The sequence below is a fragment of the Pogona vitticeps genome, chromosome 12 (assembly GCF_051106095.1).
Source record: "Pogona vitticeps strain Pit_001003342236 chromosome 12, PviZW2.1, whole genome shotgun sequence".
Classification (NCBI taxonomy): domain Eukaryota; kingdom Metazoa; phylum Chordata; class Lepidosauria; order Squamata; family Agamidae; genus Pogona; species Pogona vitticeps.
The window spans coordinates 6,245,254-6,271,239 of NC_135794.1; the positions used below are offsets into that span (position 1 = coordinate 6,245,254).

A 25,986-nucleotide genomic window follows, 5' to 3' on the forward strand; every position below is an offset into this window, starting at 1 on the left:
GCCCGGGGCCGACCCATAAATAGGGGCGGCGGCCCGGAGGCGGTGCGAGGCGCGCGTCCCCCCCCCCCCGGCCGGGGCACCACCAGCAGCAGCCGGACCAGGAGCAGCGATGGCGGCGCCCAAGGAGACGAACCTGTCGGTGGTGGTGCACAAAGCCGGCGACTTGCGCCTGGTACGCCCCCCCCTCCGCCCTCTTTCCCTCCCTCCCCGGGTGCAGGCAGCCTTGCACCGTTTGGACGCCCAAAAAGGGGCCCCGATCGCTTGGAGGCCTCCGGGGGTTGGGGGGCTGGAGTGGCTCCCCCTTGCAGGAAGGGTTTGGGTATGGGTGGCCGGTGCGTCCCTTGGAGACGCCTCCGGCAGGCTGACTTTGCAATCAGGGGTGTGTGGGTGTGGGTCTGAATGTGTGTGTGTGTGTGTGTGTGTGTGTGTGTGTCGGGGAAACGATGTGGGTGGGTGTAAACGGGGCGGGTGCAATCTTGCGCTTAGTCATTATGGAGTAACAGCAGCGCTCGATGGATCATCCATTCATCCATTCATTCTTTCATCCATTCATTCATTCATTCAACTTTCTGTGTTTGTTTGCTTGTTTATTTGTTGAATTTCCGCCCCGCTCCCTCTGATTCGTGCTTCCTCTGGCCAGCGATCACAAGGACATGAAAGGCTTAAAAAGGAAACAAGCATAACAAGTGCAATGAAATTAAACTAAATTATTGCAACAAATTAAAAACCCTATTCAAACAGGCAGCGGTTAGTTATAAAGCCACTCCTGCGCCCACCCCATTAGTGCCATGCAGGGGAGTTTGTGCAACCCACGTAGGCATAATTGCGCAATACAAAAACCACAATGTGCAATAAAGAGGATAGAAGCGCTGTCAGTAGCTGAGAGAATAAAATCCTGCATTTAAATAGAATGAATACAAATTTAAAACAAATTTGAACCTATCAGTCTGGCAACTCTGATAGGTTCTGAGTGTAACTCTGGCAAAAGGCAGCTTTGTATAATTCTGATCTTATTTTGCTAAAAACTGAGAGGGAAGACAGCCCGGCAGACCTCTGTAGGAAGTTTATTTCAGAGGGAAGGGGCCATGGCCTCTGGTGCGAGCTTTTTTGATCTCCTTGGGCGTCACAATTTTTAGAACCGGCGACACGGATTAAACACAGCAAGGCTTCCGTAAGAGTAAACATGCGCAGCATTGTAAAGAGCAAGGCTGCAGACTTTGTAGTTCTGTATACGGTTTTTGGGTGGTTGGGGACCAAGCCTTAATGAACACAATGAAGTTTTCTTCTTGAGTAAACATACACTATCAGGCGGTGAGCTTCAGCACGCTGATTTCGCGTTGTCCAATCCAGTGCAAACATACCCTCAGAGTAAGCCAGATTTTGGCAGAATATAAAAAAACCTTAACTGTTAGAGCAGGAACCTGTAACCTCGGGAAGTGGTGAGCCCCCCAAACGCTGGAGGCCGTCAAGAGAAAATTGGACAACCCTCCGTCAGATCTGCTTTGATTTGGATTCCGGGCTTGAGTGGGGTGGGGAGGGTTGGACTTGATGGCCTTATGTAGGCCCCTTCCAGCTCAATTATTCCGTGATTCTAATACAGCAAGACCTACTTTGAAGTAGAGATATATAAAATTATAATGTTGAGCTGTGCTGCCATGCACAATTATTTAGTTGCACTGAACATCAATGGAACTTACTAGTTCTGGGTCATGCTCTCTGCATAAGATAGTGCCACCTTTCATAGGTGGACCAGAAATAGGCCTGGTTTCCTGCACGGGTGGAAGGCAACACCTGCAAAAATCCCAGATATAGGGCATGAAACTAGGAGCCGTCTTCTGTTGCCATTCCCTAGCATCTGACATTGAGTGGTAGACAGCCCCTATATATGAGGTTTCTATATAGCGATGCAGGGAGAAGATGTCTTTGACCGTATTCGTGAAGGCTTTCATGGCCGGGATCTAGTGGTTATTGAGGGTTTTTCAGGCTCTTTGGCCGTGCTTTGAGTGCTGTCCTCTGATGATGCCGGCCATCCAGAGACTGGCGAAACGTCAGGAAGAATAACCTTCAGAACACGGCCAAAGAGCCCGAAAACCCCACAACGACGATGTCTTTGACCTTTCACATTTTTCTCTGCAATCTACATTTGAACCCACAAGCAAGTTCAAACATGGTCTTGAGTTCTCTGGCCTTTCTCACCAGAGGACTCATAAATAGGTTCAAACATAAACTCAAGCATAGGTTGCAGAAAAAATATGACATGTCATAGAAATCCCCTAGTGATTAGTAACCATTGAAGGCTTCAGCTTTTCTGTGTTTATGTAACTCCATTGCCTGTGGGTATTTCAAGTCTGAGGACTGGTGGTGCTTTTTTTTTTTTAGCATATTCTTCTCACTGTGTTCAGTGCACCCATTGGGGGAAACAGTATTGCTCCATTTCCCTTCATCATGATCACCAAGCACATCTTCTCCAAAGATTTTAGGCTGCTACACAGCACCCTTCTAGTGTTCCCTATGTGCAGGTGCATGTTTAATTTTTTTTCCCTAGTCATTTTTACACCCTGACAGGAAGCCCTAGTTTTGGCTAGTCAATTTCAAGCTCGACTCTTGGCCTCTATAGTCAATTTCACAATTCAGCCAGGAGATGTGTCTGCCTGATTGGAGAGGAGTAAGATAACAAACACATTTGATTTTTTTTTATTCTAGTCAGTTTCACAACCCCTTAAGGCAGTGGTCCCCAACCTTGGGCCTCCAGATGTTCTTGGACTACAACTCCCAGAAGCCTTCACCACCACCTCTGCTAGCCAGGATTTCTGGGAGTTGAAGTCCAAGAACATCTGGAGGCCCAAGGTTTGGGGACCACTGCCTTAAGGGAAGCTGCATTTTGCTGCCGTCTGCCCCCTCCCTGCAACATTTGAATGGCCTCCTATGCAGGAGTTCAGAGTGGTATAAATATACCAGATGGGCGGGATATAAATCAAATAAATAAATAAATACATTCATTGAAGAGAGGAAAGACCAGCTGGATGCAAAAAAGCTGGGCATGCAGAATACCTCTCTGGCAGCTTTTAAAATGAAATAAAAATGGAACACACCCCTGCACCCTTTTGGGGTGTTACTATTGCAAATAAGTTCAATTTCCATTGAAAAGAGAGAGAGAAAAAGATCACATTGCCCCCACAGGCTTACCAAGAAATAAATGAAATAAATGGAGGGGGGGGGATTGCTCCATGCTTGGAAAATCTCAGAGAAATGGAGGGAATGGAGGTGAAACTGTTTTATTTGCGAAACCTGGAATGTCTGCCAATGGCAACGTACGACAAAATGTAGAGAAATTAGAGGTATCAGCAAAATGTCCGTCATTTGTAAGGCCTGGCACACTTTGGTTGGACCATGCCCTACCTCTGCCTAACTTTTGTGTCACTTCTGCCCTCAGTTGTGCATTTTTCTGCCTACCGTTGTTGGAAAATTGTCCTGCTGTGTTATTTTCTCACGCAGACCTCGCACCCCGGCCCTGGTTTGATTTGAAAGAGCTTCCTCTGCCGCAGTGGGCATTCATTTCATTTTTAGCGTGTCTGGTGTGGGTAAAATTTTGCTAGAATTAGAGATCGCTGTTGCTCTAGGAGCATTTCTATGTAACTATGGCCCACCTCTTTCTTTTTGGCTGACGGAGAATGAGGGTTTTATGTATTTGCAGTAAAAACCATTAAGACCTGGAGGAAGAGTTTGCATTTTTTTTAAATGGAATGACCACAATTTCTGAAAGTAGGATTGAAAGAGAAATAGAACCCATCTTAGGTGCCCTGATCAGCTGGCTCTGTGGTTTTGCCATCCCAGATATTCTGGGGATTTAAATGAAAGTTACATTTACTCGCTAGCTAAACATTAAACATTTCCTTTTCACACTCTGTTTCACCTTCACAACCACTTAAAGTAGTGTATTATCTCACTTTTCCTTTACTTATTATTGCTGATTAGAGTTAAATGGCCAACCGGCTCTGTGTACATCTTTTCTAAAGTTTTAAAATATGGACACTATAAGGTGTTTGGGAGATTGTTGTGATGAGGATAAAGGACAATCTCATTGAGTCCTCACTGAAATTTCTAGCTGTGTTCAATAGTATAGTGTGCAAATTACAATTTATTTCTACTGTTTTTTTCTTTAGTAGCACCAGGCATTTAATTTGTAAAAATAATGAATGTTATGAAGCAGTCTGTAACTGAAGAGTGGTAGAAGGATATTTTGGTTGAGGGTACTAATCAATTTAAATCCAGAATAATTTTAGGAGATTCCATCTTCTTCTTTTTTCATATATTGATCCATGTGCAGCTGAAGTATCTCTGCTTGTTTTATCCTCTCATTCATTTACCTAAAACTTACAGTTTGCCCCGAAAACAAGACCTAACCTGAAAATAAGCCCTAGTATGATTTTTCAGGACACTCATAATACAAGCCCTACCCCAAAAATAAGCCCCAGTTAAGTGAAACCCTGCCCTCCACCCTTTGTGTAGCAAGCCGAAGAAGATGATATGACTGTACAGTATTTGAATAAATGTATGTAGATGGTTGTACATAAAAATAAAACATCCCCTAAAAATAAGCCCTACTGCATTTTTTTGGAGCACAAATTAATATAAGACCCTGTCTTATTTTTGGGGAAAGACAGTAGAAAAATAACTTTTTATACTATAACTTCCAGAATGCCCGGTGGTTTCCAACCTGGGTAACATGGTATTTATCTGTTTTGTCTCTGCAGGAAAATCGGCCAATACCGGAACCAGGGCCAAATGGTAGGTGTACAATATAGCTTCGTGACCGTTCCATTTTTGCATTCTAAACAAATTGATTCTGCTCTTTTAGTGATATAAATAATTGCTCGGCGGGTTCGCAGAAAAGAAGTCAGTCTTGGTCTTACCTGTTCAAATTCCACCAAAGCTTAATTGTTACCCAGCCGTATGGTCTAATAAAGGATATAATGCGAACATAATTATGAACCTTGACTTTTACTATCAGTTTTCAAGGCCCTTCCTGGCATAAATGTTGTTGTGGTCATGAAAAAGTTTTTTTTGTCCTTTAGCCCTTAGGGCAGACTCATTAAATTGATTGGATTTCAATAAATTGACTAATTTGCCTCCCAGTGGCTAGAAGCCTGGTTAGGATTCTGGCCAAAGGGAGGCGCAAAGTTTGTGTAACTTCCTATGGCCAATTGCACCTAACGGGCGAGATGGGGGAGCACATTTTGCTTGCTTACCCGTTCATGTGCCCAGTTACATGACGGAGATGCACTCTGCAGTAGCAAATTATGCAGATCTCGTGCAAGCACCGGTAGGATTCTGGCCATAGATTTAGAAGGGTCTACTTTGTGTAAAGCGTGCTGCTGATGTATTACTTCATAGTACTCAAAGAACTCTCTGGTCGGTTAACAATTTAATTATGCAGGCTACACATTGACCCCACCCCTCCAGCAAGCTGGGTACTCAGTTTACTGACCTCGGAAGGATGGAAGGCTGAGTGAACCTCGAGCCGGCTACCTAGGATTGAACAATGGTTGTGAGCAGAGTTTCAGCTGCAGTGCTGCAGTTTAACCACCACGTCACAAGGCTCCTGATTAAGTGTTAGATCCAACCCATCAACTTTAGTACTGCAGTGAACACATCTTTTCTGTGGAAGTCTCAGGGTCTTACCCCCCCTCTTCCCTTCTCTGCTAGAGGTGCTTTTGAAGATGCATTCTGTTGGGATTTGTGGCTCGGACGTCCATTACTGGCAACACGGACGGATTGGGGATTTTGTGGTGAAGAATCCTATGGTGCTTGGCCATGAGGCTTCAGGGACCGTCATCAAAGTAGGGTCTTCGGTCACCAACCTTAAAAAAGGTAAGCAAAGGCCAACGTTCCCAGAGGGCGAGATATTTCCCATTCTCCAAAAATGGCAAAATAACCTTCTAGATCAGGGGCTCCCTAACTTTGGACTAAAACTCCCAGAAGCCTTCACTGTTAGCTGTGCTGACCAAGATTTCTGGGAGTTGTAGTCCAAGAATATCTGGGGTACCAAGGTTGGGAGCCGCTGCTCTAGTTTACAGTGCCCAGAAGCCGCCAGCCAGCCTGGCCGTGGACTGGGCCGGGTGGGTGAGGAGAGACAGTATTGTCCGAAAGACAAATTCTGTAAATTCCTCCTAAGGACCAAAGGCCAGAGTTCTATTAATGATTAATTAGGAGAAATACCTGTATCCCATCTCTTCAGCCCTCTTGTTTCCTGCCACCCTGCAGTAATGCTATTTTAGGGGCATATGGGCAGAATGTCTGAAATCGTCCTCCAGCTCTGACTATATTAAGTTGGAACTTGTGGGAACTTGATTCTAGATCCAAAGGATCCTAGAGGAGAGATCGCATGCAAAGGTCCCTGTTCAAATCTCACAAATCTGTCCTGCAAGTGTATGTGGTAGGCTCGGTCCCATGCCTATTATCTTCATTATCTACCATGTGAGTACAGTAAGTACGGCCATACTTTAGGCAACTGTGGGCATGAACAGAGAGATAATATACTAGTACAGGTGTTGTATGCTTGTAGTCTGGTGAGAGGTGAGTAAGCCTTTTAATCCACAGGTCTTAAGCAGTTTTGGGCTGCCCGTGCAGACACGTACACACAGAGAGCTTTCGAAAGCCGGTGTGGTGAAAGGGATTAGGACCTGAAGAAACAGGTTAAAAATTCACCCTTGACTATACCGAAGCAAAGGCAGGTGATACTTTTATTAGATCGCTATTTTTTTAAAAAAAAATTCAATTAAGAAACGAAAAAACAAATACTGCTAACTTTCAACCTGTACTAATCTTCATCAGGCTGTGCACCAATATGGCAGATGTCCGTGACAGGTTCTGTTTCTTAAAAGTGGGTTCCAAAACTGCAGTCTTGGGCGGGGGGGGGGGAGTGTAGGTTTCAAATTTCACTCCTCGTGGATGTTGGTTAGATTCTGTCTCCCAACTTTCCAAACAAAAGGGCTGTCAGGAATTCAGCTTTTTGCCTTCCCCCACGGCCTTCTTCTGAAACAAAAGCGTCCCGTTTGGGCAGGGAATGAAGTTACACAGAAATGTGGCAAACCCTCCAAACCGGGAATAAAATTTTGTCTACCCACTAGACCATAGAATCATGGATTTGTGGAGTTGGAAGGGACCTGTAAAGCCATTGAGTCTCACCCCCTGCTCAAGGCAGGGACCCAAATCAAAGCAAGTCTGACAAAGGGAGGTCCAGTTTTCTCTTGAAGGCCTCCAGCGTTGCCTCCAGAAATACCGGTTTCAGATGAAGTCCTCTTGACTATGAAATTCACTTGCACTGCCCTTTCTTGAGTCTAATTTAGCTTTGCAGGGTCGTTGTGGAAGGAAGACAATCTATGTTACCATGAGCTCTTGGGAGAAAAAGTAGGCAGTGTCATATGCATACACAGAAACACATATATATTTGTTCCCCCCATCTTTGCATCCATGAAGATGTAAACGTGGAATCCGGTTCTGGGCATCATCATTAAAAAGGATAGCGAATGTGCCCAGAGGAGGGCAAGCAAGATGGGATAACAGCCAGGACCCCAAGCCCTCCGTAGAACAGAGGGGGGCATTTGTCTGCTTAGCTGGGAGAAAAGAAGACCAAGAGGGAATTGGAGAGGACAGGGGTCTTCCGATGTTTGAAAGGTGCCACGTTGAAGGAACATCTGCAGCTCCAGAGTGTAGGACACAAACTGATGCAAAATGTTAGGAAAGGGAGATTTTAGGTGGGCTAGAGGGAAGAGCTTCCTGCCAGTGCAACAAGGAATGGAAGGTCATGAACACTGAACGTTTCTAAACAGGCTGGAGGGTCATCTGTCATAGATCCTGCAACTGTGGATTTTCTAGCTTTAGCAGGGAGTTGGATTCTGTGACCTCAGCGTCCCTCCTAACCGTACAGTTCTACGGTTCTGCAAAAGAGTGGTTTTAGTTGTTTTGTGAGTGTTCCTGAGAGGTCACATTGAAGCCTTCCTCCATAATCCCAATCAAGTTTGCTGTACCAGTGATGCTAGTGGCCCTGTCGTCGGCAAAATGGAGCTTTCCAGAGGCTGTTGGGCTGCAGGTCCCGGGATTCCTCCTTGTGGACTAGGATCACAAGACTGATGGAAGCGTCCCTTCGATATCCCCTGGAAAGCCACGCTTTGCCAACTCCGTCATAGCAGGTCTGGAAAAGCAAGACTTTTCTCTGCCGTCCGGCTGATGGCAGTTCAGCCATTGGGACCCCCATGTGCTCCATGAGCTGCAGATTACCGTAAGGCCCTTTCAACACCGTGCAATGCTTTTGCAAGAGTTTCCCTGCCCTCCTAGTCCTCTGCGATGTTTTATCATCCTCCCCCAACCCCTTGCAGGTGACAGAGTGGCCATTGAGCCCGGGGTCCCCCGAGAAATAGATGAGTTCTGCAAAAATGGGCGTTACAACCTGTCTCCGACCATCTTCTTCTGCGCGACTCCTCCGGATGATGGCAACCTGTGTCGCTATTACAAGCACGATGCCAGCTTTTGTTACAAGTGAGTTGCACATATTTGTGGATCCCAGGGCGAAGCGGGTTTTGGAGGAGGGGGGCCTCCGGGGATGGTGGGGGCTTTTGCTTTGGGAAAGTTGGGAGGGACCCTCAGACGTGGCCAAACTCTTCAAATAAAACCCAGAAGTGTCTAGTCTGGGCACTTGAGTGTTCATTTTGCATTCCACCTCTCCCCTGCTTTTTTTCTGGCCATTTCTGGAAACAACAGAGGTACGAACCGTTGGATCTGCAGCCTAAGACTCAACTAAAGTTGGCCCATTGGATCAGTGAAGCCGATGAAGGAGGAGTGCGCCCGATCCCTGTGGATTCACTGCGTGTCCTCTCGTTGCAACGTGGTGCTTTAAACAAAGCAACAGAATTTCAGTCATTAATAGAAAGGGGGCAACTGAAGGGAAGATGTCACATTTCTCTTATACAAACCACCTCCCCACCTGTTGTCCTTCCAGCAGCAACTAAAAAAGGCACGCATAAAAAAAATCAAGCAGGCTTGTGCAAGTTGATTGCTGAGTAAAGGACTTTAAAGTGGTAGAATGGTTTACTTTTTTTATCATTGTGCCTTTGAATAGCTTTTAATTCTGTGGTATGTTAATGTTACAATTTGCTTAATTATGTTTTAATAATTGTGGTTTTTTTATTCTGTACCCTTTTATACTTGTAAGCTGCTTTGTGTCCCGGTTTGAGTGGAAAAGTGGGATACAAATCAACCACATACATAAATAGGATATGTAATTCTTTCTTGTCTTGTTAATGCTTCCCCTCATCCTGTTTGCCTCATCTCAAGGATCTGGTGGAAACCCATTTCCTAATCATTGGTTAAGAGGCCAAAATATCATTGAATCTATTTATTTGAAATGTTTATATACCATCTGCCTGGCTGTGCCCTTTAGTGGTTGACGGTCGTAAAAATGAAAACTGTCCATAAAACTAAATTTTACAATAAAAAACAGTGAATCATCCAGAACTGAATCAAGATGTTAAAATATTTGAACGTTAAAATATTACAGTGTTAAGAGCAAGCAATAAAACTGAAACAGTAAAGCCAATGGAATAAAAATAAAAGCCGGCCTGTTGTCGAAATGCTCCCAATAAGGATATAACACAGCTCTTTCTTGGGAAGGCATCATACAGACTGGGCCAGAGCGCTATGTTTTTTTCCTGGTAGCCATATGTCATACCAGTGTGAGCAGAAACATTCAAAAATATAATAAATAATAACCATGTGCCATCAAGTTGATTCTGACCTATGTTGATTCTTTACAGGGTTTTCCAGGTAAAGAATATAGTGATGCCTTGCTTTATGATTGCCCCGCATTACGATGAATCCGCTTTACGACAATCTTTTTGCGATCGCAATTGCGATCGCAAAACGATGGTCTAAATGGGGGAGTTTCGCTTTGTGATGATCGGTTCCCTGCTTTGGGAACTGATTCTTCGCAAAACGACGATTTTCCAACAGCTGATCAGCGGTTTCAAAATGACCACCGGGTAAATAAAATGGCTCCCCGCTGTGTTTAGGGACGGATTCCTCGCTATATAGGCAGCGAAAATGGCTGCCGTATGGAGAATTTTCGCTGGATGGTGAGTTTTAAGCCCATTGGAACGCATTGAAAGGTTTTCAATGCATTTCAATGGGCTTTTTATTTTCGCTTTACGATGTTTTCTCTTAACGGCGATTTTCCTGGAACGGATTATCGCCATTAAGCGAGGCACCACTGTACTTGGAAATGGTTTCCCACTCCCTTCTTCTGGGGCCGTCCTGGGACTGTGCAGCTTGCCCAGGGCTACATAGACTGGCTCTTCTCCCTGGAGGGAGAATGATTTGCAGGATACGGTGGATTAGGGTTCTTCTTAAAATTGCAAGCATTTTTCTGCATCAAATAGGCTGGAGGGCAGTTGAGGCAACGTGTTGCAATGACAGAGACCATAAATGAGATTAACGGCCAGTTGGAAACAAAGGGGTGTCATTTTGTCACTGCACACAGTAGACTGGAGGGATTTATTTTGGCCCAAAGTTTTGAGAAGTAATTGGATACAGATGTTCAAAAAAAGGATTAAACAACTGGTGAGCAGTTCATCTTCAGCCCCTGAGTCTCACTAAATCGTTAATAACTGGTAATGAATAACAGGATTATGGACTTTTGCCCAGAAGCTTTTCTAGGTGTCTTGCTTATGAAAGCCGAGTATTAACTAAGGTTGAAAGGGCCCCAAAAGAAAAATAAATAATTAGACTGTCTGGGGAATGTCAAGGGTTTTTGCTTAACTACATACCCTGTTTTCCCGAAAATAAGACCTAACCTGAAAATAAACCCTAATATGATTTTTCAGGAAGTTGTGAGAAAAGAATCCTAATTGCATTCTGTCAAGTCAATTCTGACTTGTGATGATAAGAGAGAGTGTGTGTATTCAGAAATATTTTTGCTGTTTCCTTCCTCGGAGCGGGGGGCATCCTGGGACTTTGGAGCTTATCTTAAAAGGGGAAATATATTTTTTATTTAAGAATTTGCCTCACAAATGCTGTTTCTAACTTAGCAAAGTGGACGTTTTAACCCTCTTTCCAAAAAAAAGCACAATGAATGACTAAATAACAGTCGCTGGAGTTACGTATTTTCTTTCTCTTAATTTTACTATAAAAAATATTAGTGAAAGTCAAATTTGCTGTAGTAATAATTTAAGGAGATCTGCTGAGAACAGTTTTATGCTGACCCCTCGGAGAGATGTGGGCACGGAGCCGGAGGGAGGGCGTTTGATTCTCCATTGTGCTTCCAGGGAGAAGAGCCAGCCTGTGTAGCCTTGGGCAAGCTGTACAGTCCTAAAGTGGTTCAAGAAGAAAGGAGTGGGAAAACGGAGTACCATCTACCAAGGAAACTCTGGAAAGGGCCACCATAAGTAAAAACCACCTTGATGGCACACAATTATTTTGCATATAATAGACAGCATTTGTGACCCAGGTTCTTGGGGGGGGCATCTGTACTTGATGTTCTGCATCAGGTGAGTTTAGTTATTCAAGCTATTAGAACATTTGCTTGGAGGACTGGAAGATTGGTGCTCATTTTTTCACTCCGAGGTCTTTTTGTGAAAGCTTTCTCTGTCTCTTTTTGTTGTTGCAGGCTTCCAGATAATGTCACGTTTGAGGAAGGGGCCCTGATCGAACCCCTTTCCGTGGGGATCCATGCCTGCAGAAGGGCTGGAGTGACTCTGGGGAGCAAAGTCTTTATATGCGGGGCTGGTACGGAAGAGTTCTACTTTTGTTTGCTTTTCCAGGTTCGCCTTTCCTCACAACGAGCGACGCTGTCATTGGCAGTCGCTCAGGGGGCTGGTGTCGACAGCCTCCATCCTTCCCCAGATCTCCTAAGTGGGGCGGTCCTGTGTGTCTCCAAAGCTCACCTGTGGTCTCCAGGTGCAGCAGAGGACAGGGCCCCACGCCTTTGCCTCAGGCAGCAAAATATCTTCTGCCTGGAGAGAACAGTGGGTCTCCACCTCTCCCCTCTACACTCCTAGTAACTGCTGTAGGATGAGGTGAAAAATAGACAGAGGCACATGATGTGACCTTACCCCGCTTGGGATTTGGCTTCTGGCTATAGGGTTGAAACAGCATGCGTTCCTTCCTATGAGCTATTTTAGGAGGCCTTTCCAGGGTATGACATTCACCCTTGAGCATGCTGGTGGGTAGATGCCAGTTTTCATTCCCCGTGCTGCCTTCCTCCATAGACCAGGCCGAGGGCTGGTGGAGAGGCGGCTGTGGCACCCCCACCTTGGGAAGCCATGCCCTCCAGACGAATCAGCAGATATTCGTCATGAAGCAAAGGCCGTTTATTCCCCAGGCTCTTTCAGCTGTTTCAAGAGCTTCAGTGGCCAGGCTTTCACTGGTTAAAGGATGCTGCCTGAATGTCACTGTTTCCTCTGACTATGTTACACTGGGGTCGGAGTGGCATGGTGGCTTTGGGACCACCCACTTCCCTTCTTTTGCTGGGGTGCGTGTGGGGCATATTTATTTGTTTAGTTCGTTCGTTGTGAGTTTGTTCGTTTGTTCCATTTCTATCTCACCCATCTAGTAGCAGAGCCACTCCCCTGGGCGGCTAAACAAGCAGCATCAAAATAGCATAACAGTAAGAATAAAAGCAACAAAAAAGTTCAGAAAATTCAGAAACAAAATCTGAGATGGGATCATGTATACATGATCTGCGCTTAATGCTGTTGAAAGTACAATAGCATTAAGCACAGTAAGATTACCATTATCCGTCCGTCCGTCCGTCCGTCTGTCTGTCTGCTGGCCACCTAGTTCATATAACAAAAATCAGAATTAATTAAAAATTACTTAATGTGGGGCAAGGTTATGAAAAAGCCTTAGCCCAGATATCACTCCAACATTGACCAACTGGGTCTGCACAAAACTGAAGGGCACTGTGATCACCCATTTCTTCTTAGCATCTCATTTAAATCTGGAATAGCCTTTGAAAGAAAAAAAGAGGGATCAGCAGGCGTGACTTGCATAGGCCCAGGAGGGTTCGGGTGGAGTTGGGGAGAGGTGGCTGCTCCGCCTCGATTATACCTTGTGCGTGCATGTATTTCTGCGACTGTATGGTTTTCCTTGAAAACAGTTGTTGAAGGGAACTGTTTCAGAATCTATTATACAATTAACAGCATCATGTTTCTTATTCTATCCCTTTGCTGCTTTTCTTTTAGGACCCATTGGGCTCGTGACCTTGCTCATCGCGAAGGTTATGGGGGCCGCGCAAGTAGTGATAAGTGGTAAGAAAGGTCGTGGTCCGTTCGGCTTCTTTTGGAGTCCTTGGGCTGAGTTTGTAAGAGCCGAGCGGGGCTGTTGAGGCCAGGAGATCCCTTTGGGGATTGCTCATTCGTGGGTAGGGTCGCCGTGAGTCGGAGAGGTGTATTGATGGCGCATAACGATAATAATGATAGTTATCACTCAGTGGCAAGGCATACATTTTGCAGTTGTACACCGGAGATGCCAGGTTCAATCCTAGCCATCTCCAAGTATTATTATTATTATTATTATTATTATTATTATTATTATTATTATTATTATTATTATTATTATTATTATTATTATTATTATTATTATTATTATTATTATTATTATTATTATTACTACTACTACTACTACTACTACTACTACTACTATTATTACTATTATTATTATTATTATCATCATCATCATCATCAACAACAACAATAACAGGAACAACATCATCATCCACAACAACAACAACGATGATGATGATGTGCTGTCAAATCAGTTATAACTTAATTGTGACTCTACTTTCCAGGGTTTTCCAGGTAGAGAATACTCAGAAGTGGTTTCCAATTCCCTTCTTCTGGGAGGGGGGGATCCCTGGGACTGTGCAGCTGGCCCAAGGCCACCCAGGCTGGCTCTGCTCCCAGTAGGGAATCAAACTCCCAACCTCTGGCTCCACGGCAAAATACCTAACTTACTGAGCCATCCAACCAGAGCATGAGGGCTGTGAAAACTCTGGCATGGTCCACTGGAGAGGATCCGTGCCAATCAGTGTGGATGCGGCTGGTCCGGATGGAACAAGGTCGGCGTTCAATATACAGCCGCTTTCTGCGCTCCCAGATGGGGAGGGATGGAGCGTGGCCAATTTCTTTTTCTGTTAGAGAGAAAGAGGGAAGATGCGAAGGCCTGGATATATCATAGCAGGACTTTGTCTTTGTCGTTTTTGTTCGTTATTGTACTAAATGTACATTTTATACTTTTTTTTGTATTGGAAAGAGAACCCACCCCCAAATATTTATGGGCGTGATTCTATATTTTATATTCAACCAAGCCTGAGATTTTAGTGAAATATTTGACTAATTATAAAGCATTTTTAAAACCTGCTTTGGGAACAAATCCACTTTAGGTGTCTTTACTGCGGAAGGAAAAACAAGAACACCAGCAGTGGTTACACACTGCTTTATCAACATAAAGTTTCCTTTTTAAGCAACGAAGACATGCTGTTAGATTTAGGTAATAAAGGCTAGCTTAGTGGGGGGAAAACCCATGAAGGCTTAGAGAAGTAGGAGGAAAACATTTGTAATTAGGGGTCATAAAAAGCTTCCTTCTTGAATAAACATGATGAAGGCTGCGGGGGTGAAGACTTAGTGCTTTGCTGCCAAAGGTCTGCAGCAAACTGTGGTCGTTTGTTTTAAAAAAAATCTCTGGCAGGCACTGGGCGTCTTGAAAAAAGGGCTTGGAGCACACGTGGCCTGTGGGCCACGCATTGGCCACCCTTCCTGTGGGCACAACAACCACAAATGAGCAACTATAGAAGCCCATAGAGTTGATGTGAGAACTGCAGAGCAGGAAGGGACCCTATAGATCATCCAGTCCAGCCCCTGTCAAGGAGGCCCAGTGGGGAATTGAACCCCCAACCTCTGGCTTCACAGCCGGAGTCCTAAACCACATGGTCTCTCTTTTTAGAGTCCTTTCATCACTAAACCGGACTTGGATTGGACAGTCCTTCAAATAGACGGGGATTTCAAACAAAGGTTTGGGCTCTGTTGCAATAGAGGGCTGTCCTCTGTAAAGCATAATACATGGCCACTTTATTCCACGCTTTCCAATACGTGGAGGTAGGTGATTAAGCGATGATCCTTCAGGCTGGTCTCCACAGGGGCATTGGAGCAGGCTGGAGCGGACAAAATAGGGTTTCTCAGAGGCTCGGTATGCCACCTGGTCAAACAGACCTCAAGCAACCCTCTTTGATCCCCTACTATCTGCTGTTCCTTTGCCAACATCCTGAAGTGGCTGAAGAAAAGAGCCACCTCAGGATGCTAGCCAATAAAACACTTACTTATCTCCATGGAGGGGCTTGGGAAGTCGGGAAAAACATTTTAAAGTGTGTTTCAGTTTACTACATATGTCCTGCATCATCATTTTTTTAAAAAAGAGATAAATGGAAAACAACTTCCTGGAAGATTTTGTTTCTTTTTCTTCATATGTCTGGTCTAGAGCCTGCCTGATGCAGCTGTGAGAATATTAGGAGCGGTGTCAGCTTTGCCTATGGCAAAGATAGTGTTACGGTGTGGTGGGTACATTGCTGTTCCTCACAGATGTAATCGTTTTTTATTGTACATTTTTATTTCCCAGACTTATCTGCCCCTCGCCTCGAAAAGGCTAAGGAAATTGGAGCCGATTTCACCCTCCAGGTGAAGAGTGAGAGTCCAGAGGAGGTGGGCCGGGCAGTAAAAGATCTCCTTGGTTGCATGCCCGACATCACCATTGAGTGCACTGGGGCCCAGCCCTGTATCCAGGCCGGAATATATGTGAGTGTCTCTTTATGTCTGTGTGCGTCTTTGCTTATCTTTAACTTCTCCAGCAGAAACGAAGGAAAACATACACACTTATCCACAGCCTAGAAAATATACAGTGGTGCCTCGCTAGACAGTTACCCCGCATGACAGTTTTTTTCGCTAGACATTGACTTTTTGCGATTGCTATAGCGATTGGCAAAACAGTGATTCCTGTGGGGGAATTTCGCTGGACAATGTTTGTTCCCTGCTTCGCAAACCGAGTTTTGCTAGACGACGATTTTGACAGCTTCCTCCACGCTCTCAAAACAGGTGTTTTTGGGACCTAAGCTTCTCAAGACAGCAATTTAAACAGCTGCTCTGCGGTTGGCAAAGCAGCTTTCCTATAGTCGATCTTCGCTAGACAATGACGATTCTTCCCCATTGGAACGCATTAAACAGTTTTCAATGCATTCCAATGAGGAAATGCTTTTCGCTAGACAATGATTTCGCTAAATAGTGATTTTAGTGGAACGGATTATCATCGTCTAGCGAGGCACCACTGTACTGTCTTTGGACTCCCGGGAGGTGTGGTCACATTTGCAAGATTCAGCTGATCCTTGATGCCAGGGGTGGGAATTGAATTAATTCTGACCCCCCCCAACCCTCTCCTTGCCTGCCAGGACCAAAGATGAACTGAAAATGTCGGAGAATGGGGAGCATCCCCAAACACTCTCTAACAACACCAGCCTTCTCTCCGACACCTATTTTAACTTTCTTGGTGCTGAGCATTGCTCTGTGTATCTTTCTGCACGTTGCTTGAAGAAGCTGCTTCTCCCAAAGCTGCCTGATTTGGTTCACACACTGCTTAGGGGTTTAGGCCTCCAGATGTGGAGCCAGAGGTTGGGAGTTCAATCCCCCAGTTGTACCTCCTTGATAGCGTTTGGACTGGATGATCTGTAGGGTCCCTTTGAGCTCTGCAGTTCTAAGCTGATGATATTTTGGTCCTCTTATTTTTACCTCAGGCAACCCGTTCGGGAGGAACCCTGGTTCTGGTGGGCCTTGGACCTGAAATGGTCACAGTACCCATTGTGAATGCTGCTGTGCGTGAGGTGGATATCAGAGGGATATTTCGGTACTGCAATACGTGAGTATTTGCCAGGATCCAGTGGCATAAATTGTGATTATTTGTTTATTTATTTGTTCATCCATTCATTTCCTTCCTTCCCACCTTTCTCCTGAAAAGAACCTAAGGCGGTTTTACGTCATTAAAAAGACAATATTTAAAAGCTCAAAACCGTGAGTATAGAAATATAGCTTATATTGGAATTGCACTCGAGGCAGTCCAAGGCCCTGTTCCTTTGGAAAAGGCTGAACACCCATGCAGTTGCTGTTTGAGGCTGCTAGGGAAAAATATAGGCACAGAAGATATATAAATGGTCAGGTGCTTCAGCTAACAAAGACGAGGATCGTAATAGCAATGGGTTAAAACAAGGGTCCTCAACCTTGGGTAACACAGATCTTCTTGGACTGCAATTCCCAGAAGCCTTCACCACCAGCTGTGCTGGCCGGGGGGTTCTGGGAGTTTCAGTTCAAGACTGCTGGATAGCTCAGTGGTTTAGGTCTCTGGCTGTGGAGCCAAAGGTTGGGAGTTCGATTCCCCGCTGGGCCTCCTTGTCAGGGGCTAGACTCCATGATCCATCGGGTCCCTTCCAGCTCCACAGTTCTAGGATTATTATGATTATTATAACACTGGGTTACCCAAGGTTGGGAACCAATGGGTTAAAAGTAAGTCATGCTAATTTGTCATTTACAGTAGAATTAGGGAACCTGTAAGCGTCCAGATGCTAGTAGACTCAACCGCTCCTACCAGCTCCGACTTTGCTTGGCCAACGGGGAGGCGTAATTGGTTCTGTAGCTCAACAGTATTTGGAAAGTGTAACATCCTCTGATTTATAGCTTCTGCGACGCTTAGGGGAGCACCTTGGTTAATTATTAATATTTTTATTAAATGTTTTCATCTGGAAAAAAAATACCCCAAGATTGCTGCTTGATGAGTAGAAGGAAAATTCTGGGCTGAGTAATACCTTTACTGTGCCATCAAATTATTATGCACACGGAAAGCTTTCAGGTTCCGGAGAACTATTTTTCTGGCTTCAGTAATACCAGTTTTTGGGGAGATGGTGGGAAAACCAGATTCTAATATAATAGGCGCATTGTCCCTGTATGGCAAATGACGTGCAAGATGAAGATGGCAAATTTAGTGATAAACAAAAGCATTGAATTTTTTAAAATTGTAGCCATGGTCGTCTGTTGCAAGCATTTCAGCAAGAAACACAAAACAAACAAAATTTTAAAAAGGTGTTGTAGCATCTTAAAGACCACTATATCTTCATGTGAGCTTTCGTGGCACAGGGCCCACTTCTTCAGACACTGTTGTAGACTCATTGTTTCCAACTTTAAATCTTGTCTTTCATTGTTGTAAGCCGCCTGGGGTCCTTTTCAAGGAGAAAGGCAGGGCTAAAAAAAATATTTTCAATACATAAATAAATACACAGTAAAACATCCATGTCACGGTATCTGTTTTGCCTCTGTCTTCAAAAGTCCGGCTGGATCCCCTGCAGATCTTCCCTTCCCTTGAGCAAGGCTCATGGAATGGGATCCACAGGGGGTTGTTAGGAAACCTATTACAAGATATAAAACATATTCTGAAATGTCATCTGGATGAGCAGCAGTTTCTCACACCATTAGAAATAAACGAGTTTCAAACTCAGGAAACAAAGGGGTTGGTAAATAGAAGTTAGTAAGGGAAAGTTGGTCAGTTTGTAACTCTGAACAGCAGAGAGAAGTCAAGGGCCATGAATTAAATCCTGTACAGCCAAAGAAACATCCTTTTAAGAGAACTCTTATTGTTGTTGGGTGCGGACAGGAAGATAGGGCCTTATCACAATGCAAACGTTCATTAAAGCTGAACGGAATAGTATCGCACCATGTCAATAACAGAAATAAGCACGTCAATGATAAGAGCATTTTTGCCACAACATAGAGACTTCATATATTGAGTGTGTTAATTTGAAAAGAAATTATCAACCAACCAAAGCCTTTTTCCAAATTGTTTACACTGCAGTAATGTGTGGTGCAGGGCAGTGGTTTCCAGCCTTAGGCTTCCAGATGTTCTTGGCCTAAAAATCCCAGAGGCCTTCACCATTAGCTGTGCTAAAAACCTTGAGGATCTTAAGACTAGCGTATTTATTTCAACATTTTTGTTGTGGCAGTTCACTTTTTCAAACACAGCGGGGCAAACTATTATCACAAAAGCTCCCGTTAAAATTAATTCATTAGTCTTGAAGACGTGCCAGGGTCCTTTTTATTCGTTTGTTCTTGTTCTTGGGAAACAGGGCAGCATGGCTACCTCTTTCAAACTGATCTCATTAACAAAAGAACTCACCTTTGCAATTTAAGTCCGCCAGTAAGATGTCTTTGGAGAACTTTGCCAGTTGGCACCAGTATCCTTTTGACGCTGTCCAAAAATGGATAAAGTTAATAAGGGTGCTGCTTATTAAAGGAATCCAACCGTCAGTGTAAGCCAGCCCTTCCCCAGCTTGGCATCCTTTGGATGCTCTGGACCATCGTTCCTATCATCCTCAGCCAGCATAGCTAACCTAGCTGGGGCGATGGGAGTTGTAATCCAGCATATCTGGAAGGTACGACATTGAGGAAATTTGGTAAAGGAAGGCATACGCATTCATATTCTGCTGGTCTTGGATGCCACTGCCTGTGTTGGGGTCCTTGTTTCATGCCATCTGCACCACATGGGGGTTGTTCAGAATGTGGGCCCATCTGCCCCTCTTTAATCTCTCCCCGGATCGTTTTCTTGCAGGTGGCCCATGGCGATCGCGATGCTTGCCTCTAAAAAGGTGAACGTCCAGCCCTTGGTGACCCATCGTTTCCCTTTGGAAAAAGCCACGGAGGCCTTCGAAGCCACCAGACAAGGAGTCGGGATAAAAATTATGCTGAAATGTGACCCCACTGACCCAAATCCCTAAAATAATAATAATAATAAAGAACACCCTGTAGCACTCCACGCTTCTGGTCCGGAGGGTGGAGTGGACGGAAGGGGGAAATTGGCTGCTTAGGGACATCCAGAGCCTTAAAGAGAGGAAAAATTCCTAGAAACCAAGTTGAAATGAAACTTCTCTGAAACTTTTATCTCTTTAGTCTAGAACAATCTCTGGAATCAGATGAATCGGTCAAAGGGGCCTTAATGATCATCTCAAAGTTAAACTGCGCAGATGGAATAAGGATCCAAGACCTTGTGGATCTGTACTATTTATTCTCGAGGTTGCACAATTTCATTCTGCCTCTGAGAGGGGTCCCCTGTTTGTCAGCGACATGTACAAAGCTGCAGATAGGACCTTCTACATGCGATTGCAACGGGGAGCCCAGTTAGACATCCATTCTTCCAGGCGACAGCCTTTTCGAAACAATTCCTCCAGTTTTCTGCTCCAGTTCTCTTTCCCAGGAAATTAGCATTTCATGGGTAGGGTGACCCGCTAAGCATTCTTAGTCGCCTTGGGACTGTTTTGATTTTCTCTCGCCTTCTCTTCCACCTGTTTTCCTCTTACACTTTTGTACATTTCTGCAAACTTTCCTCCAGTGTGTGTGGATGGTTTTTTTAAGGCTCCCTAAAGACATGACGCCTTGCAGATCTGAGTTTTATGATGCTCAGCGTCCGCCACTCGGGGCCGGATTAAGGCCCACGGAGGCCTGAACCTAGTGAGGCTTAAAGAGGACCCGTAGCAAGTCAAAAAATGCACCACATTTTTTTAAAAAAAGAGTTGTTTAATAATCTACTTGTCATGGCATGTACTTTTCCCTATTTATTTTGAGGCCATTTGTAATCTGAGGCCCTGAACTGTTGTTTGCATGGTGTGGACATTCATCTGGCATAATTGCCGGTTCAAGACTCAGCTGCTTTCTTAAGAAAATCGAGCAGGAAACATAGGGTGCTGTTGCACGCTGCCCAAATTTCCTGGCGGTACAGCTTGTGCAAGAATGTTTTGCTTTTGGGCCCCTGGGGGGGAGGATGACCGAAGGCCCATTTCTCCCTCTGAAGAACCACTTCCTTATAATATTATAGCCTCAGAGGGATGTCTAAAATGCTTCCCCAAGCAGACAGAGTTAACATGCACCATCATTTTGATGTGAAGGATGCTTGGCGGATGAGAGAAGCTTCTCAAATCCTGGGTGTTGAGCAGGGACTTGGAGCAGAAACCACTAATTATATATTTCACTCATCAAGGTCCTGAGATACTAATGCGCTCTTAAGCTAGTCTCGCTGTTCACGGCTGCATCGTGAGCTGTCACAGGGAGAGAGAACATGGGTTTTCAGAGAGTTCTGCTGTTCTACATGCTGATTCTTTTTTTAAAAATGTGATTTTGTTTTAAAGCTCAGGGTGAGATGGAAATAAACTAGTTTTCTGGAATAAGCTGTCTTTGTGGGTGGATGTCTATATTGTGAATGAGAAGATTGAACGCAGCAGCTGTTGGTCATGCTGTGTCTGCTTCTTTTGAGTCATCTCCTCCTCGCAACCTGTAGTATTTCACATCACCACCACCATCATCATCATCATGTGGCATCAAGTCAATTTTTGACTTGCAGCAACCATTTTCCCAGGGTTTCCCAGGCATAGAATAGGTAGAACTGCTGTACCCTTCCCTTCCTCTAGGGGCGCTGTGGGGACTGTGCAGCTGGCCCAAGGCCACCCAGGCTGGCTCTACTTGCAGAAGTCACAGTAGGGAATTGAACTGCTAACCGCCGGCTTTGTAGCTGGATGCCTAAACCATCGAACTTTCCAGCCAGTTTATGAAGTGGAGCTGTCCTCATTTCCAAATCAGGGTGCCTCTATTCAAAGTTACATGAATGGAACATGCTTTCGCTTGGTCAGTTTACTGCCGTCCTCAGTGTACCGCGCTTGCAGGAGAATGCAAGCAGATGACACTGTCAGCATTTTTCACAGTAGCTCTTGACTGAGAGGCTTGTGAGACTTCCTTAGGGCTGCAGGATGAAGCAACTTCAGCCTTGCTCATTTAGAAATGGCGATGGTTAAGGCCGTGGTGACCAATGACGCTCTGCGCCTCACTTTGAAATTGCTCCTTATGCAAGGAATGTTCAGCAACCTGTTCTTAGAAGTTACTCGAGATGTCATCAACCATCCACAAGACCTACTTGCTCAACATTTCTCAGACATTTCCCCTCCTGCAAAATCAGAAGCTAAGAATTATTGCATCATGATCCTGCACAGGGATCAGAAGTCAAAAGGTCCATTAGATGACGGTTTCAAGAATACCCCAGGCAACATAAAAAGCTTCTATCCCCATCCTGTTGCCATTGTAGAACCGGATGGTGATGATGGTGTTTTACACTTATATCCTGCTTTATCTTCAAGGAGCTCAGTGTCACCTAGGGGACCTTCCCTGTTTTTGTCTGCACGACAGCCCTGCGTTGCCGGCAAAGGCTGGGAGGTAATAATAGTTCCAAGGTCATCCAATGAGCTTCATAACTAGGAAGGGATTTCAACCTCATTTTCTCTATCCCTAATCCAACATTGGTACCACCGCACTGCACTATAATCATATCTGAATACTAGGAGTGAGAACCTGTAGGGGCTTGAGTTGAATTGCAATTCCTTGTAACCCCTCACTCTTCGCTATGATCACAAGCACAGATGGGGAGTTCTAAGGCAGGAACATCCCACTTGTGCTGGAGATGGTGTGTTACGTAAAAATCCCCCTTGACAATTTGGCCAGTGGTGTCTGACTCTAGGGGCGGTGCTCATCTCTGTTTCCAAGCCATAGAGCCAGCGTTTGTCCAAAGGCAATCTTCTGTGGTCACATGGCCAGCACAACTAGACACGGAATGCCATGACCTTCCCACCGAGGTGGTACCTATTTATCTGCTCGCATTTTACATGCTTTCGAACTGCTGGGTTGGCAGGAGCTGGGACAAGCGACAGGAGCTCACTCCGTTGCATGGATTCGATCTTACGACGGCTGGTCTTCCGACCTTGCAGCACAGAGGCTTCTGCAGTTTAACCCACAGCGCCACCACGTCCCTTTTAGATGGTGTGTTACAAAAGGCCAATTTGGCACGCCTCAGTCTCAAGGAACTTGTACAACAAGACGCCTGTATCTGCGGTATCAGTGTCAGCTGATTCACTTATCTGCAATCCAAAAATATTAAAAACATTAAAAGAAAATTTCCCAGAAATATGTATTTCTACCAATGAAGTTGCCAGAACTGGCCACTAGAGGGAGGCACAGACCACACTACACATAGTGTTCACTTTTATGATAACGTTTGCTATCATAGCATCTTCCAGCATGCATAGAGGAAACTGGAAGTCCTACTATAGTTCAAAAATAAGACACAGGACCAACCCCACCTTGTCCTGAAAATGGGAGAATAAGTCTAGGTAAAGGAATACATCTGAACAAGAATGCTTCAATAAAAGGTGCTTTGGCCTTAATGAGGCCTCTCCAAATGTTCGCAGAGCAAATAAGGCAGGTAAGTGGATTCTGCTCCTGAAATTTAGAATAGGTGGCAGAGGATACTTCTCCCTTTGCAAAGAAATTGCACCCATGCTACTAGTAAAATAAGAACGCCCATGTTTTGTTAGAGAAACACACTGAGGCAGGACAGAGAATAGAAATTGTTCTGGCTAACAAAGGTGAAGATTCAGAGATTCGTGGCTCTCTCTTCACCTGTTGCGAACAAAAGCGAGATCGCTCCTTTGTGGTCTCCCAGAGAGGTTCTGGAAGGAAATGAGGGAAGGGACATCAGCAACCTTAAGGTTATCAATCTAGGTTGCAGGAAGGAAGGTATAGCTCTGAAAAAAGAAGTCAGCCCAGGAAAACTGGGGAGGTCCTCTACCATCAGCATCCTCTAAGAACTGCAGAGCTGGAAGGAACCCTATGCGTCATCGAGTCCAGCCCCTGTCAAGGAGGCCCGGTGGGGAATCGAACTCCCAACCTCTGGCTCCACAGTTCATCTGCTCCTCCCCATGGAAAGACATGCATCTTCTCCCACATAAACTGAGTTGTGAGTCTTATTCTAGCAAGAATTTTGTGCCCTAGATAAAAGCTCCAAATTCAACAGGGCCAGCTTTCCCTAGTACAGTGGTGCCGTGCTAGACGATGATAATTCGTTCCACTGAAATAGCTGTTTAGTAAAATTATCGTCTAGCGAAAAGCAAATCGTCGCCTAGCGAAAATCGGTTTGCGAAGCAGGGACCAAACATTGTCCAGCGAAATTCCCCCATAGGAATCACCTTTTTGCGAATCGCTATAGCGATCGCAAAAAGTCAATGTCTAGCAAAAAAACTGTCATGCGGGCTAACTGTCTAGCGAGGCACCACTGTATAAAGCTACAGTAAGAAGCTACACCAGTTGGACTGCTATCTCCTGCATCACTTGAAACAACTTCGGGGCCTTGTTTGGAAAGGTGGTTGCAATTCTGTTCTGATAACCCCTCTGGCAATACTGATGACAGACGAAATACAGTAAAAGAAACGTCCTATTAAGCAATAAGGTCAATGTTTAACGTACCGTATTTACAGTTGCTGGTAAATGAAAGGGTGTGGCCACTAATCTGCGGTTTACACACCCCACCGCAAACCTTGATTGAATCTGTGGTAATTGAAATTACTTCTGGGTGAGCATGTGTAGGATAGCAACACTTAGGAGATCAGGATTTTGACGAAGTTCATGGGCTAGCAATGTGGTATGACTCAAATGGATATATATATAGCATTTATCACACATTTCCTAAGAATCTAATACCCACAAATTCCTCACACAAATCATACGTAATCCTTAAGCAAATGGAAGGTGGATTTGCTGGTGGAATTGCTCTGCTCTGAAAGAGGTATCAGGAGGGCTCGTAGTTGTGGCATATATGATTCACTGCAGAATCCTCCACATGTCTATTCTGAAATAATGTATATTACGTTGAGCGATGCTTACTTCCAGATAAATATCTATAGAATTGCAACTTGAAATAATTGCAACTTGAAATAATTTAACTGGCAATGCTTTAGTCACACACACACCCCACTTGTGCAAAGTTACAGTAAAGGCAGTAGGTTCAGAGTTCACTGTGTAGGAGTGCACTGTAAAATAAGAGAATTAATATAGGCTTGTCTGGGCAATTTATACAGAAATGGAGTCTGTTGATAGTTTAATGGAATGCTAAGTTTCTACAAGGTTGTTCAGCCATATATTTAATTGCACATTATTTAGGAAAATACTAAAATGAAATATTATGCTTTCTTTCATAATAATGGTAACAATAATGGGAACGGTCACAACAACAGCAACAAAAGATACTTAGGATTTTGGTTAAAACTTGTATGATTTATATAATACCGGTCAATGTTTTTACAAGTTTGATTGACTGTGCCTGGCATTTTTGAATAATAGTGGAACTGCTATACGCAAATTGGTTTTTGCATAGCCAGTTGATAGTCTAAAACAGTGGTCCCCAACCTTGGGCCTCCAGATTTTCTTGGACTTCAGCTCCCAGAAATCCTGGCCATCAGGGGTTGTGGTGAAGGCTTCTATCTATCTATCTATCTATCTATCTATCTATCTATCTATCTATCTATCTATCTATCTATCTATCTATCTATCTATCTATCTATCTATCTATCTATCTATCTATCTATCTATCTATCTATCTATCTATCTATCTATCTATCTATCTGTCTGTCTGTCTGTCTGTCTGTCTGTCTGTCTGTCTGTCTGTCTGTCTGTCTGTCTGTCTATTTATTTATTTATTTATTTATTTATTTATTTATTTATTTATTTATTTATTTATTTATTTATTTATTTATTTATTTATTTATCGCCTTTGCTTCACTCACCACTGGAATCTACCCCCCACAAAAATCTTTAATTTAGCTGTCCAGCTGAAAGAAATATCCTACTTTTGTTTTAACTGTTAAATTGTGGCAAAATTGCGCCCCCCCCCCCGAATTATTGAAAACACGAGGAAATCTTTTGAGTTGAAGCTGTCCTACAGACGAGGGGTGAGATCTGTTCTCGATCATTCCAGAGGGCAGGACACTTAATCATGGGCTCCAAGTTACAGGAAGCCAGATTTGGGCTGAATACCAGGAAAAAA

At 44.3% G+C, this 25,986-nt stretch overlaps 1 protein-coding gene across 1 annotated transcript; it reads left to right on the forward strand.

The window, feature by feature from the left end:
- SORD (sorbitol dehydrogenase) lies at positions 1–21,292 on the forward strand. Its single transcript, XM_020808087.3, has 9 exons — positions 1–172; positions 4,755–4,788; positions 5,707–5,871; positions 8,379–8,538; positions 11,660–11,778; positions 13,236–13,301; positions 15,664–15,839; positions 16,829–16,950; positions 19,684–21,292. Exons 1-9 carry the CDS (start codon positions 110–112, stop codon positions 19,847–19,849), a joined length of 1,071 nt encoding a protein of 356 aa, XP_020663746.3. The 5' UTR covers positions 1–109; the 3' UTR covers positions 19,850–21,292.
- The last annotated feature ends 4,694 nt before the right edge of the window (positions 21,293–25,986 follow it).

What these genes read in the sequence shown, in the direction of transcription:
- SORD (XM_020808087.3), top strand. Translation starts at nt 110, where the DNA reads ATGGCGGCGCCCAAGGAGACGAACCTGTCGGTGGTGGTGCACAAAGCC. An exon ending in ACCGGAACCAGGGCCAAATG is followed by an intron (nt 4,789 to 5,706) that starts GTAGGTGTACAA and finishes CTTCTCTGCTAG; the next exon opens with AGGTGCTTTTGAAGATGCAT. An exon ending in ATATTTCGGTACTGCAATAC is followed by an intron (nt 16,951 to 19,683) that starts GTGAGTATTTGC and finishes GTTTTCTTGCAG; the next exon opens with GTGGCCCATGGCGATCGCGA.